Source organism: Triticum aestivum, chromosome 1B (genome assembly GCF_018294505.1).
Source record: "Triticum aestivum cultivar Chinese Spring chromosome 1B, IWGSC CS RefSeq v2.1, whole genome shotgun sequence".
Lineage (NCBI taxonomy): Eukaryota > Viridiplantae > Streptophyta > Magnoliopsida > Poales > Poaceae > Triticum > Triticum aestivum.
This window is the reverse complement of record NC_057795.1, coordinates 566833805-566849945: the sequence shown is the minus strand read 5'-3', so window position 1 is coordinate 566849945 and position 16141 is coordinate 566833805. Positions and strand designations below refer to the sequence as shown.

Below are 16141 nucleotides of genomic sequence, written 5' to 3'. Positions count from 1 at the left end.
CGAACCTCAAATATTATGCTAACATGAAAAGGGGAACCTTGATGTCAATGTACATTAAGAATCTTTTTCTAATAATAAAGCGTCGCTTCTAGTTATACGTCACGAAAATTACTCCTAAAGTTCATAGAAATTACCCATCAATGCCACCGTAAGTGACAAACAGTACATTTTTTATTAGGTGGCCGCCGGTTGCGTTCGGATCATTTACGGCTAGCCCCTGACATTATCCAAGTACACAAGCAGCCTACTGGCTAGGGCGTTGCTCCGCCATCGGGGAGAGCTGGGCTTGATCCCAGGTTCTCACTCTTTTTTGCTGCCTTTATACTATCTTGGCCCAGCTACTTTTTTTACCTTTTTATTTTACGCAGATTCAAGTATTTGTTGAAATTTTCATATTTTTTAAATGATAACTCTAACTTTAACATGTTATACATGAAAACCTCTCAGAAAAATGTATAGATTCTAAATATGATGTTATCATGCATGTTAATAATTGTTTAAATTATGTTTTTGATGCACCTTTAGTTAGTACTTTTCTTTTCTATATACCTTTATATATAATGTACGTTTCTTACTCCTGTTTTTTCGTACGTAAAGAAAAGAACCAGAAAATGAAAAAAAATGATCCATCATTTGGCTTCGATTTATTTGGTTCATTGGTCGAACATCTTGCACATAGGCGATGGGCCGAACCCTCACCCATTGTCATTATGCGAAAGAGTTCTGCCGTGAAAAAATTAAATTTATTCCTGTGATCTCGAACCCGATTGAGCTGGGCTATCTATTAAAACTTGAAGGCTTAGTGTGGGACCGTAATGTGCAACAAAAACAATTCAATCAGAAAGGCGAGAGGCGCTATGTAAGCGTCGAGTTGCATGCAACGAACTAGGGTTGTTTCGCTCAGACGCGAACATTTTTTATTGATCTTCAAACTTATGAAGAGATGGTGTAAAACGCGTTTAACAGAAACCTTTCTTTAAGATTTTTTCCTGGTGCAAATTTCGAGCATTGTTTCAACATAAAAATAATGCCATGGTATAAGGCTCTTTAAGATCAGAATCGTCGTACGAAAACCATACCAAAAGTATTGTATGTGTAGCATGCTTCTTCTTTTTTAGAAAAGGAGAAATAACCCCGGCTCTGCATCTGAACGATGCATACAACCATTTTATTAATTATTAACACAAGCCCTTACAAAGTCATACAACAGTAAGACTAAAGCCACCGTCTAAGCAATATCTGTCGCTACTCCTATCCAATTGATGAAGGGGCGCTGATAGTCTGGGCCTAATACCAAACAAACCTCGCAGCCAAACCTAACATCTAAGACCTGAGGTCCCAACCAGGACGCCTGCGGGTATGGACACCAACCAGTCCGGCGTGCTGCTCAACCAGGACGACTGCCGGGTATGAGGCCGCCGCAGCCACCTGCCACCAATGCATCTTTAGGGGTGTACTGCTGCATCTACCTTGCCCGGTCTAACTGCCGCCGACGCCACCACGACGCCAAACATCGTCACCCTACTGCGCGAGTCCATCTCCGTGCATCGGGCGCCGAGTCTCCACTGCGCCACGCCGCCGAGATCCGCCGTCATCAATGGGCAAGATGAATCACCGCTCCTCTTCTTGTCCCCTCCAATTAGCACTTGCTCCAAAACGATACCACCAGGAGGGAGAACGACACCGAAGGCGCCGTCATCGTCCGATCCGGTAGACCCAGATTTAGGGTTTCCCCCAGAATTTCCCGATTAGGTTGATGTGACCTGCAACGACGATGCCTCGAGAAGGGAACGACGTCCGAGACTATCAAATGAATTTCTGCTCGCACCAGTCGTTTGATGGATATTTCGGTGGACACACCAATTAACTCTCCCGTTGCAATGCACGGGCATACGTGCTAGTCATTTTTAAGTCATTAATATATAAAAAATTACACATATTTATTAGTATAAATTTTATGTAAATTATAAGTATGAATATGTAATGATGAAGGGGGGGGGGGGTAGAAGAGACGGGAGAAGTGGGGGGGAAGGGGGGGGTGTGTTCACAAAATAATTCATGGACCTTGTTAAAACAGAATAATAATCCTTTTGACAGGAAAGCAAAACAAAATTTCGCCAAAACAACTATTCACGAAATAATCCGTGGCAGTTGAAAAAAGAAGGTAATTTTCAGTGCCTGTAGAAAATTATAATTGTTGTTGCATTGGGCATGGTGTCCTTTTCTAGGCATTGCACAAAGAAATACTCTCTCCGTTTGGAATTACTTGTCTCGGAAATGGATGTATCTAGTAGTAAGGCACACAGGAACAATTGCACGGAGAAGGAAAAAGGGAGATGCATGTTCCTCCCCTGGAGTAGGATCTGGTTTTGTTTTGAACAAGATTTTTGTATGTTTGTTCTTTTTGTTTCTCCCGAGTTTTGTCGATGTATGGATTTTAGGAATATGAGGAGTGCCCATTCACTCACTCCGCAGTTTTGAACTAAAACTCCGCCAGCTCCAGGAGCGGCAGCGTGAAGCAGAGAGACTCCGAACAGTCCCTAAGTCAATATTTTCTTTGTGCATGTGTATTCAACATAAAATTTTATGTTTCCAAAGGAGACACCAAGCAAGGCAAGGCTGGAAGATTTGCCAAGAAACTCGGTATTTGCTCGGAAGCCATGATCCATTGCACACAAGAGCCTGTAGTAGCTTCTCTCTCTGAAAAAAGAGCCGGTGGTAGCTCAGATTTGAGCAAACTAATCTGCAGACCGGCGACCCCGACTCCTATATGCAGGAACTGCCCCATGCAAAATCTGTGATTATGCCTGTCTACAAAAACTGCCCCGTGCAAAATAGGTAACCAAATGAACACAGCGAGGCAAGTAGAAACACAGTAGCTCCTATATGCAGAAAAACAGCACTTCTTTCCAACAGCAAAGCAACCAAGATCCACCAATAATCTACACTTATCGGAGAAACGAAAAAACATAGGATTGGTCACCAATGGGCAATGGCAATAAAAACAAGTCGGCATACGAAATCATGTTCCGGGGGGCCAAGCAGAAACATTCATACAACAGGTTAACAGCTACCATATGTAGAATAACATTATTCTCATTTCAATTCTCAGGAAGCGAAACAGCAAGGACTGGTCCATGATCTACATGAGTCTGATACAAACTCAGAAGTGCAAAGCAGAGTGGAAAGACCACTCAGTTACAAGGGGGTTTGGCATCAAGCAAGACTTGGTCTCTCCTCTTTCATCTGGCTGCTCGGTGCTTTGCTATTACCCTCAGTTTTCTGTCAAGACAGGAGAAATCCAAATCTTATTCATGATATGAGCACACGAATAAACTCACCAACCAACAAGACAGTACACAGAATAACATCAGCAATAACAAAGGAGCATACAGCCTGAAATAGACACCAACTAGGTAGCGATCAAGCAATGTCAATGTTATGCTGCACATATTATGGTGGGATGCACGTAATGAAAGCAAGCAAATATTATGAGTTTTATTTTCTTATGTTCAACCAAAAGATAAGCATATCAGAAGGCAGTGCCTCAGGGTGTGTATGCCCAAGACTAGTAGGTGTTTTCAAGTCTGAGCATCTGACTTTGTGTGGAAGACAATATACTCTTTAAAGCAGTAAGTTCACCTTTCCAGATGATGCCGTCTGGATATGCCCATGCATCTTACATATATGTCCATGCATCTTACATTGGGCACTATTGTCGGTTTGGAACTACAAGCGCAAATGATAGGCTACATGACAAGATTCTGAGCACAATTCGATATAAGTCTACGTCTACCTAAAGGTAACTGAAAGACCTCTTTCATTCTTCCTCCACATATTCTCATGAAATCAGTTTCCATCAAACACAAAAAAGTTTGCATTATGATTTTCTAAGATATACAGATGAACAAACATAACAGTGACTAGTAAGGTGTTTTCTCGAATCCACCCCAATGAAACTGCAACTTCAGTATCTGCAAATGGTGAGCGGGTAAAACTCACTAGATCTACAATATACAATACCGTTTCCTTTTTTGAGGCTTTCAGTTAGATAAATTGCAGCAATCCTCCATTCTTATCGCGTATGAGAAGACAACTTTAGCAAATTTCAGCATACAAAAGAGAATTCAAAGCTCCATCATCCAATAATGAAAGCAGCTTAATCAAATTCATAAATGAAGTGCATATCTGCTAGGTATGCATATGATAGATAGTAGTGATGTCAAATGCAACTAAGCAAACAGCGCACAGGTCAAATATCGACTCAGTCAGAGCAGAAAGGCAACACAATGTGAAATGTAGCTTGGCATGCTATTCTCTGTACAACGGTTTTGCTAATTCACAGTTTCAGAGGCAACCTGTTTTGTGTTATGGTATTTTCACTAGTCTATGCATTTCCAGTTTCCGTTACTATGCAGATTCACTAGGGTATTCACTGGACTTCTGTAGTGAATTAGTGCTAATGCAATGCAACCAGTTTACTAATTAGCATAGCCAGTCTCCTTCCTTGCCATCACTATCAAATGCATTCTAATCATTTCCAGTGTCCAAATTTTTACTTTCATTTTCACTGGGCTATGCATTTCCAGTTTCCGCTACTTTACAGATTGGCTGGGCTATTCACCGGACTTCTGTAGTGAATTAGTGCTAATGACTAACACAATGCGACGGGTTTACTAATAGCGACACTCTTCATCATGTGTCTTCTTCCTTGCCATCACTATCAAACGCACTCTAATCATTTCCAGTGTCCAAATTTTTACTTCTCTGAATTTGCCACCCTGAATACTAGTAACACATAACATTTCATACCTACTTCATGGGCAAACAAAACTATGCAATGGAAAGTACAAACGAGGTGAAGCAAAGGAACAGACCTTTCTGCCCCTCTGGTGCCTCATGGAACACCACCTCGTTCTCAGGCACCGTCCTTAGCTCATCCCCCACAGACTCGGCACCGCCCGACGCTCCGGCGTCATCAGGGTATCTGACAACCACCACGGGGCAGACGCAGTGGTGCACGCAGTAGTCGCTGACACTCCCTAGCCTGCCATTACCTGCCCTGCGGGAGGCGCCGAAGCCGCGGCTGCCCATGATCATGGCGGAGAGGCCGAGGCGCTCGGCCTCGAGGCAGAGGCGCTCCTTCATGTCGTGGTCCTTGACGATGTGGATCTTGAAGGGAATCTGCGCGGCGACGAGCGGCTGCGCCAGGTCCTGCGACTTGGTGGAGGTGAAGGCGTCGAAGTCCTCCTCCCGCTTCTTGCGCGCGTCCTCCTCCGGGTCCCCGGACGCCGGCGCCGCGCCTCCTCCCCCCTTCTCGTCGCCGTCGTCGACGGTGACGGGGATGGAGCCCCAGTCGGCGCCGTAGAGCACGGAGGTGGGGCGCACGTGGAGGAGCACGACGGCGTCGCCCGGGCGCAGGTAGTTCTGCACGGCCCACTTGACGGCGAAGGCGGACTCGTCGGACAGGTCGACGGCGATGGCGATGCGGCGGTGCGGCGAGGAGGAGGCGGCGAGGGAGGAGAAGAAGTAGCGCGGCGAGCTGGGCTGGATCGCCGCCACCGCCGCCGCCTGCGACGCCGCCAGGCGCACGGCCGGCGGCGGCGAGGGCGAGGAGGAGGGGGACTTGCCGCCGGCGCCGGCGCCGGTCGGGGAGGCCGGGTGGTGCGTCGCCATGATGGTTGTTGGTCCTCCGGCTGCTCGATCCGAATGCGGAACACTACTGTGCAGCTCTCGATCTGATGAGGGGAATCTCAGGAGAGAATGGGGGGAGAGGAGACGAGGGTTTTGCCAAAGATTGAGATTTGGGGCTGTGCAACTTGCGGTGGACTGAGGAACTGGAACTGCTGCCGGTTTCTTGTGAAACTGCGGCGGCGCTGGCGTATTCTGGCCTGGACACGTAGCCGCCGCCTGACTGCGGGTTTTGTCGCTTTACGCTTTCTTTCATTTATGTTAGATGAGATTTACAGCCCGAAGCCGTCCCCTCCTAACTTTTTTCATAAGCCGTCTTTCTTGTTCATGGGGCTTCTAAACTAGTTATAGTATAACTAATTTAGAAATCTCAACAAATATATAGGACGGCTTATTCTTTTAGCGGGGAAGAAGCAGCTTAATTTTTGAGCCGCCCAAAAGAACTGGCCTTAACTCGAGTAAAATTCATTGTCGGTACTTGAACTTGCTTCGCGAGGTCACTTTAGTCACCGTACACAGGAATTTGATTGGTCGCTGACTATGATGTGACGTGAAAATACGGACATTGTGCAGTGTACATCGCTCATACGCCGTGTTTTTGACAGTACATAATCTCCACGTAGAACCTGGTAGCAAAACCTAGCCCCTGCCATCAGAAGTGCCGCTCCTTCCCACGTTGTCTTCCGGCGGCTCTCCTCCGCCGGTGACCTTTTGGTCGTCGGTGACGAGGGGGGTCGCCGGATCCCACGCGTGTGGATCGTTTTAACTTTAGATTTTACGGCCCAAGAAGCTTATGGTTTTGGATCGTTCGACATCTTGGCTTCAGCGGCGGCGATGGCGATGCTGAATAAAGAAGCTCCGGATTCTTCTCCGGCGAGGTGATCATCTCTATGGTTGGTGAAGGATCTGGGAAGCAGTCTGTTCAAGCGGGGATGTCGTGGCGTCGGCGGCATCCTTGTGGTGGACATGTGTCCTCGAGCTCCGTCGTTGCAACGACGTCTGCCCCAACATCGGCGCGGAGCCTGGGAGGTAGTCGAGGAGCGGATGCAAATTGTGGTCTGCATCGAGAACATCTGGAAGACGAAACATGTGTTGGGCTCGTGGTTCGTGGATGACAGGTATGGTTTCCTCCTCCGACGTATTAGTCATTGCTACATCTTGAGCTTGCGTTGGTTTTCTTTTGAAGAGGAAAGGGTGATGCATCAAAGTAGTGTAAGTATTTCCCTCGGTTTTTGAGAACCAAGGTATCAATCCAGTAGGAGACGACATACATACGAGTCACCGAATACCTGCACAAACAATCAAGAACTTGCAACCAACGCGATAAAGGGGTTGTCAATCTCTTTACGGTCACTCGCAAAAGTGAGATCTGATAGAGATAATAAAGTAAATATTTTTGGTATTTTTGATGTATAGATTGAAAGTAAAGATTGCAAAATAGTAAACGAGATTCAACAATATGGAAAAGAGACTTTCATATAATGGAAAAGAGACCCGATGGCCATAGGTTTCACTAGTGGCTTCTCTCGAGATAGCATGTATTACGGTGGGTGAACAAATTACTGTCGAGCAATTGATAGAAAAGCGCATAATAATGATGACATCTAAGGCAATGATCATGAATATAGGCATCACGTCCGTGTCAAGTAGACCGACTCCTGCCTGCATCTACTAATTAATATTACTCAAAAATCGACCGCTATCCAGAATGCATCTAGAGTATTAAGTTCGTAAGAACGGAGTAACGCATTAAGCAAGATGACATGATGTAGAGGGATAAACTCAAGCAATATGATATAAAACCCATCCTTTTATCCTCGATGGCAACAATACAATACGTGCCTTGCTGCCCCTACTATCACTGGGAAAGGACACCGCAAGATTGAACCTAAAGCTAAGCACTTCTCTCATGGCAAGAAAGATTAATCTAGTAGGCCAAACTAAGGCGATAATTCGAAGAGACTTGCAAAGATATCAAATCATGCATATAAGAATTCAGAGAAGAACCAAATAATATTCATAGATAATCTTAATCATAAATCCACAATTCATCAGATCTCGGCAAACACACCGCAAAAGAATATTACATCGAATAGATCTCTGTTGGGGAACGTAGCAAAAATTCAAAATTTTCTACACATCACCAAGATCAATCTATGGAGATTCTAGCAACAAGAGAGGGAGAGGATGAGCATCTTCATACCTTTGAAGATCGCTAAGCGGAAGCGTCACTAGAACGCGGATGAGTGAGTCATACTTGCGGCGATTCAAATCGCGGAAGATCCGATCTAACACCGAACGGACAGCGCCTCCGCGTTCAACACACATACAGCCCAGGAACGTCTCCTCATTCTTGATCTAGCAAGGGAAGAGGAGAAGTTGAGGGAGAGCTCTGGCAGCACGACAGTGTGGTGGAGGAGCTTGCAGTTCTCCGGCAGGGCTTCGCCAAGCACTACGGAGGAGGGGGTGGAGTTGGAGAAGGGGAGGGCTGCGCCAGGGGAAGGGTATGGCAGCCCTCCCACCCCCCACTATTTATAGGGGAAAGGGGAGAGGGGGCCGGCCCCCTTAGAATTCATCTAGGGGGGGCAAGGGGGGGGGGAGCTTGCCCCTCAAGTTGGTGGGAGGCGCCCCCACCCCCTAGGGTTTTCAACCCTAGGCGCCTTGGGAGGGGCGCACCAGCCCACTAGGGGGCTGGTTCCCACCCTTGTTCAGCCCATTGAGTCCCCCGTGGCAGGTGGACCCACCCGGTGGACCCTCGGACACCTTTCGGCGGTCCCGGTACAATACCGGTAACCCCCGAAATTATTCCGGTGACTGAAACTGGACTTCCCATATATAAATCTTTACCTCCGAACCATTCCGGAACTCCTCATGACGTCTGGGATCTCATCCGGGACTCTGAACATCATTCGGTAACCACATACTCATTCCCATAACAACTCTAGCGTCATCGAACCTTAAGTGTGTAGACCCTACGGGTTCGGGAATCATGCAGACATGACCGAGACAGCTCTCCGGGCCAATAACCAACAGCAGGATCTGGATACCTATGTTGGCTCCCACATGTTCCACGATGATCTCATCGGATAAACCATGATGTCGGGGATTCAATCAATCCTGTATACAATTCCCTTTGTCAATCGGTACATTACTTGCCCGAGATTCGATCGTCGGTATCCCAATACCTCATTCAATCTCGTTACCAGCAAGTCACTTTACTCGTTCCATAATGCATGATCCTGTGACTAACAACTTAGTCACATTGAGCTCATTATGATGATGCATCACCGAGTGGGCCCAGAGATACCTCTCCGTCATACGGAGTGACAAATCCCAGTCTTGATTCATGCCAACCCAACAGACACTTTCGGAGATACCTGTAGTGTACCTTTATAGCCACCCAGTTACGTTGTGACGTTTGGTACACCCAAAGCATTCCTACGGTATCTGGGATTGCACAATCTCATGGTCTAAGGAAATGATACTTGATATTAGAAAAGCTTTTAGCAAATGAACTACACGATCTTGTGCTATGATTAGGATTGGGTCTTGTCCATCACATCATTCTCCTCATGATGTGATCCCGTTATCAATGAAATCCAATGTCCATAGTCAGGAAACGATGACCATCTATTGATCAATGAGCTAGTCAACTAGAGGCTCACTAGAGACATTTTGTGGTCTATGTATTCGCACATGTATTATGGTTTCCGGTCAATACAGTTATGGCATGAACAATAGACAATTATCATGAACAAGGAAATATAATGATAACCATTTTATTATTGCATCTAGGGCATATTTCGAACAGTCTCCCACTTGCACTAGAGTCAATAATCTAGTTACATTGTGATGAATCAAACACCCATAGAGTTCTGGTGTTGATCATGTTTTGCTCGTGGAAGAGGTTTAGTCAACGGATCTGCGACATTCAGATCTGTATGCACTTTACAAATATCTATGTCTCCATCTTGAACATTTTCACGAATGGAGTTGAAGCGACACTTGATATGCCTGGTCTTCTTGTGAAACCTGGGCTCCTTGGCAAGGGCAATACCTCCAGTATTGTCACAGAAGAGAGTCATCGGGCCCGACGCATTGGGAATAACTCCTAGGTCGGTAATGAACTCCTTCATCCAGATTGCTTCATGTGCTTCCTCCGAGGCTGCCATGTACTCTGCTTCACATGTAGATCCCGCCATGATGCTTTGTTTGCAACTGCCCTAGCTGACCGCCCCACCATTCAAAATATATATGTATCCGGTTTGTGACTTGGAGTCATCCAGATCTGTGTCGAAGCTAGCATCTACGTAACCCCTTACGACGAGCTCTTTGTCACCTCCATAAATGAGAAACATATCCTTAGTCCTTTTCAGGTACTTCAGGATATTCTTGACCGATGTCCAGTGTTCCATGCCGCGATTACTTTGATACCTCCCTACCAAACTTACGGCAAGGTTTACATCAGGTCTGGTACACATCATGGCATACATAATAGACCCTATGGCTGAGGCATAGGGGATGGCACTCATCTTTTCTCTATCTTCTGCCGAGGTCGGGTATTGAGCCGTGCTCAATTTCACACCTTGCAAAACAGGCAAGAACCCCTTCTTGGACTGATCCATATTAAACTTCTTCAATATCTTATCAAGGTATGTGCTTTGTGAAAGACCGATGAGGCGTCTCGATCTATCTCTATAGATCTTGATGCCTAATATGTAAGCAGCTTCTCCAAGGTCCTTCATTGAAAAACACTTATTCGAATAGGCCTTTATGCTTTCCAAAAGTTCTATATCATTTCCCATCAATAGTATGTCATCCACATATAATATGAGAAATGCTTCAGAGCTCCCACTCACTTTCTTGTAAACGCAGGCTTCTCCATAAGTCTGCATAAACCCAAACGCTTTGATCATTTCATCAAAGCGAATGTTCCAACTCCGAGATGCTTGCACCAGCCCATAGATGGAGCACTCGAGCTTGCACACCTTGTCAGCATTCTTAGGATCGACAAAACCTTCTGGCTGCATCATATACAATTCTTCCTTAAGGAATGCCGTTTTGACGTCCATTTGCCATATCTCATAATCATAGAATGCGGCAACTGCTAACAACATTCGGACAGACTTCAGCTTCGCTACGGGTGAGAAGGTCTCATCGTAGTCAACCCCTTGAACTTGTCGATAACCCTTAGCGACAAGCCGAGCCTTATAGATGGTTACATTACCATCCGCGTCAGTCTTCTTCTTGAAGATCCATTTATTTTCTATGGCTCGCCGATCATTGGGCAAGTCTATCAAAGTCCATACTTTGTTTTCATACATGGATCCTATCTCGGATTTCATGGCTTCAAGCCATTTGTTGGAATCTGGGACCACCATCGCTTCTTCATAGTTTGAAGGTTCACTATTGTCTAACAACATGATTTCTAGGACAGGGTTGCCATACCATTCTGGTGTGGAACGTGTCCTTGTGGACCTACGAAGTTCAGTAGCAACTTGATCCGAAGTGCCTTGATCATCATCATTAACTTCCTCTCTAGTTGGTGTAGGCACCACAGAAATATCTTCCTAAGCTGCGCTACTATCTGGTTCAAGAGGTAGCACTTCATCAAGTTCTACTTTCCTCCCACTTACTTCTTTCGAGAGAAACTCTTTCTCCAGAAAGGATCCATTCTTGGCAACAAAGATCTTGCCTTCGGATCTGAGGTAGAAGGTATACCCAATGGTTTCCTTAAGGTATCCTATGAAGACGCATTTTTCCGACTTGGGTTCGAGCTTTTCAGGTTGAAGTTTCTTGACATAAGCATCCATCCCCAAACTTTTAGAAATGACAACTTAGGTTTCTTCCCAAACCATAATTCATACGGTGTCATCTCAACTGATTTAGACGGTGCCCTATTTAAAGTGAATGTGGCTGTCTCTAAAGCGTATCCCCAAAATGATAGTGGTAAATCAGTAAGAGACATCATGGATCGCACCATATCCTATAGAGTGCGATTACAATGTTCGGACACACCATTACGCTGAGGTGTTCCAGGTGGCGTGAGTTGTGCAACTATTCCATATTTCCTTAAGTGCGTACCAAACTCAGGACTTAAATATTCTCCTCCATGATCTGATCGTAAGAACTTTATTTTCCTGTCACGTTGATTCTCCACCTCACTCTGAAATTCCTTGAACTTTTCAGAGGTCTCAGACTTGTGTTTCATTAAGTAGACATACCCATATCTACTTAAGTCATCTGTGAGGGTGAGAATATAACGATAGCCACCGCGAGCCTCAAAGCTCATTGGACCGCACACATTAGTATGTATGATTTCCAACAAGTTGGTTGCTCGCTCCATGTTCTGGAGAACGGAGTCTTGGTCATCTTGCCCATGAGGCATGGTTCGCATGTGTCAAATGATTGATAATCAAGAGACTCCAAAAGTCCATCTACATGGAGCTTCTTCATGCGTTTGACACCAATGTAACCAAGGCGGCAGTGCCACAAGTATGTGGACTATCATTATTAACCTTGCATCTTTTGGTACTCATACTATGAATATGTGTAACATCACGTTCGAGATTCAATAAGAATAAACCATTGACCAGTGGGGCATACCATAAAACACATCTCTCAAATAAATATAACAACCATTATTCTCGGATTTAAATGAGTAGCCATCTCGCATTAAACGAGATTCAGATACAATGTTCATGCTCAAAGCTGGCACTAAATAACAATTATTGAGGTTTAAAACTAATCTTGTAGGTAAATGTAGAGGTAGCGTGCCGACGGCGATCACATCGACCTTGGAATCATTCCCGACGCGCATCGTCACCTTGTACTTTGCCAATCTCCGCTTATTCCGCAGCTCCTGTTTTGAGTTACAAATATGAGCAACCGCACCGATATCAAATACCGAGGAGCTACTACGAGTACTGGTAAGGTACACATCAATAACATGTATATCACATATACCTTTGGTGTTGCCGGCCTTCTTGTCCGCTAAGTACTTGGGGCAGTTCCGCTTCCAGTGACCATTTCCCTTGCAACAAAAGAACCGAGTCTCGGGCTTGGGTCCATTGTTTGGCTTCTTCCCGCACAAGTAGAAAAGAGGGCTTTGGTTCAGGTCGGGTCAGCCCATTAGTCCCGGTTCAGTCCAGAACCGGGACCCATGGGGGCATTGGTCCCGGTCCGTGAGCCCAGGGGGCCGGCCGGGCCACGTGGGCCATTGGTCCCGGTTCGTCTGGACCTTTTGGTCCTGGTTGGTGGGACGAACCGGGACCAATGGGCCTGGCTCCTGGCCCACCACCATTGGTCCCGGTTGGTGGCTTGAACCGGGACAACAGGCTGCCCTTTAGTCCCGGTTCATGCCACGAACCGGGACCATTGAGGTGCCTATATATACCCTCGCCCGCGAGCATAGCGCTCCACTACTCTGTTTTTCTCTGGCCGGGGAGGGGAGGGCTTTGTGGTCCTCTAGCTCACCTCCTATGCACATGAGGTGTTCGATGAAATGCCTGAGCCACACTAGTTAAGCTTTCTCCTTTGCACGACCTCCGAACTCTATTTTTCCCGAGATTTGTCTAGGTTTATATTAGCGGCTCGTCACGCCCCGTCCCCGTCTTCACTGTCGTCGATCGCCCGTGCCGATCTCGTCGCCGGCACCACCGTGGTGAGCCTCTTGTTCTTATCTTCTTTATGAAAGAAAAAAATTCTTGCTTTAGATAGATACTTGTCTAATTTTCTTACTATTTTATTGCTTGTTATTATATAGTGCGATGGTTTTGGTATCCGCCCCCATCGCCCCTCGTCCTGTCTATGATTCAGATGTGGTATATATTATCTTTGTAACTATTGCTTCATTTATTGTTTATGAAAATTATGCCGACCAACATGACATAGATTTTATTTATCTAGGAGGTATGTGAACCGGAAATTCCAACCGACCCTATTGTCGAGAGGTTAAATTTAGTTGAAGAAGAAAACAATTTCTTGAAGGAAAAAATAAAAAAAATTGAGGAGGAGAAGATGATATTGGAGTTGCATGTTGCGGATGTCGTCGATGATCACAAGATCAAGATGGATGCAATGCGCTTGAAGATTGGAAAGATTAGAAAATATGCCATTCATACTGAGGCTTGGTATCATTATGCCGTTGGATCAATTGTTACCTTGGTTGCGATTATGATCGCATTTGTTTTCGCATTGAAATGTTTTATGTAGTTTCAATGTATGGTTTAATTAATTTAGATGCTCTGGAGAGCTTTATGTTGTTAGATGAGAACTATGTATGCACTTTGGTTTTAATGTGATGATGAACTTCTATTAATTTGATCACTTAATTATCTATTCATGATGTTCTGTAATGGTTTTTGACACACTTAATTATATATAATGCACGCAGATGAACCAGCAATGGATGTACGGTGACAGGCACACCTCCGAGTACATTAAGGGCATGCATGATTTTCTCGAAGTGGCTGAGGCAAACAAGCAGAATGGTTTTATGTGTTGTCCATGCCCTAAATGTAGGATACGAAGTCTTACTCTGACCGAAAAATCCTTCACACCCACCTGCTTTACAATGGTTTCATGCCACACTATGATGTTTGGATGAGGCACGGAGAAATTGGGGTTATGATGGAAGACGGCGAAGAAGAAGAGGACGATGACAACTATGTGCCCCCTGAATACGGTGATGCTGCAATGGGGGAAGCTGCTGAAGATCAAGAGGAACCAGATGATGTGCCCAATGATGCTGCAACGGGGGAAGCTGTTGAAGATCAAGAGGAACCAGACGATGTGCCCGATGATGATGATCTTCGCCGGGTCATTGTCGATGCAAGGACGCAATGCGAAAGTCAAAAGGAGAAGCTGAAGTTCGATCGCATGTTAGAGGATCACAAAAAAGGGTTGTACCCCAATTGTGAAGATGGCAACACAAAGCTTGGTACCGTACTAGAATTGCTGCAGTGGAAGGCAGAGAATGTTGTGCCTGACAAAGGATTTGAGAAGCTACTGAAAATATTGAAGAAGAAGCTTCGAAAGGATAACAAATTGCCCGACAGTACATATGCAACAAAGAAGGTCGTATGCCCTCTAGGATTGCAGGTGCAGAAGATACATGCATGCCCTAATGACTGCATCCTCTACCACGGTGCATACAAGGATCTGAACGCATGCCCGGTATGCGGTGCATTACGGTATAAGATCAGACGAGATGACCCTGGTGATGTTGACGGCGAGCCCCCCAGGAAGAGGGTTCCTGCGAAGGTGATGTGGTATGCTCCTATAATACCACGGTTGAAACGTCTGTTCAGAAACGGAGAGCATGCCAAGTTGATGCGATGGCACAGTGAGGACCGTAAGAAATACGGGAAGTTGAGAGCACCCGCTGATGGGTCGCAGTGGAGAAAAATCGAGAGAAAGTACTGGGATGAGTTTGCAAGTGACCCAAGGAACGTATGGTTTGCTTTAAGCGCGGATGGCATTAATCCTTTCGGGGAGCAGAGCAGCAATCACAACACCTGGCCCGTGACTCTATGTATGTATAACCTTCCTCCTTGGATGTGCATGAAGCGTAAGTTCATTATGATGCCAGTTCTCATCCAAGGCCCTAAGCAACCCGGCAACAACATTGATGTGTACCTAAGGCCATTAGTTGAAGAACTTTTACAGCTGTGGAATGGAAACGGTGTACGTACGTGGGATGAGCACAAACAGGAGGAATTTGACCTAAAGGCGTTGCTGTTCGTGACCATCAACGATTGGCCCGCTCTCAATAACCTTTTAGGACAGACAAACAAGGGATACCATGCATGCACGCATTGTTTAGCTAACACCAAAAGTATATACCTGGGAAGCTGCAGGAAGAATGTGTACCTGGGCCATCGTCGATTTCTTCCGACCAACCATCAATGTCGAAAGAAAGGCAAGCATTTCAAAGGTGAGGCAGATCATCGGAAGAAGCCCGCCATGCGTACCGGTGATCACGTACTTGCTATGGTCAATGATTTACACGTAATCTTTGGAAAGGGTCCTGGCGGACTAGCTGTTCCGAGTGACGTTGAGGGACACGCACCCATGTGGAAGAAGAAATCTATATTTTGGGACCTACCATACTGGAAATACCTAGAGGTCCGCTCTTCGATCGATGTGATGCACGTGACGAAGAACCTTTGCGTGAACCTGCTAGGCTTCTTGGGTGTGTATGAGAAGACAAAAGATACAACTGAGGCACGGGAGGACCTGCAACGTTTGCACGAAAAAGAAGGCATGCCTCCAAAGCAGTATGAAGGTCCTGCCAGCTACGCTCTTACCAAAGAAGAGAAGGAAATCTTCTTTGAATGCCTGCTTAGTATGAAGGTCCCGACTGGCTTCTCGTCGAATATAAAGGGAATAATAAATATGACAGAGAAAAAGTTTCAGAACTAAAGTCTCATGACTGCCACGTGATTAT

The 16141-nt window shown here is 45.7% G+C and overlaps 1 protein-coding gene across 1 annotated transcript; it reads right to left on the bottom strand.

Annotated features, from left to right (window-relative positions):
* Nucleotides 1–3078: 3078 nt before the first annotated feature.
* On the bottom strand, nt 3079–5890 carry LOC123138821 (universal stress protein PHOS32). The gene is made up of 2 exons (XM_044558689.1): nt 4878–5890; nt 3079–3282 (listed from the first exon to the last, which is right to left on the bottom strand). Exons 1-2 carry the CDS (start codon nt 5674–5676, stop codon nt 3275–3277), a joined length of 807 nt encoding a protein of 268 aa, XP_044414624.1. The 5' UTR covers nt 5677–5890; the 3' UTR covers nt 3079–3274.
* Nucleotides 5891–16141: the final 10251 nt, after the last annotated feature.

Coding starts and splice junctions, on each gene's coding strand:
- LOC123138821 (XM_044558689.1), bottom strand. CDS start 5,676: ATGGCGACGCACCACCCGGCCTCCCCGACCGGCGCCGGCGCCGGCGGC.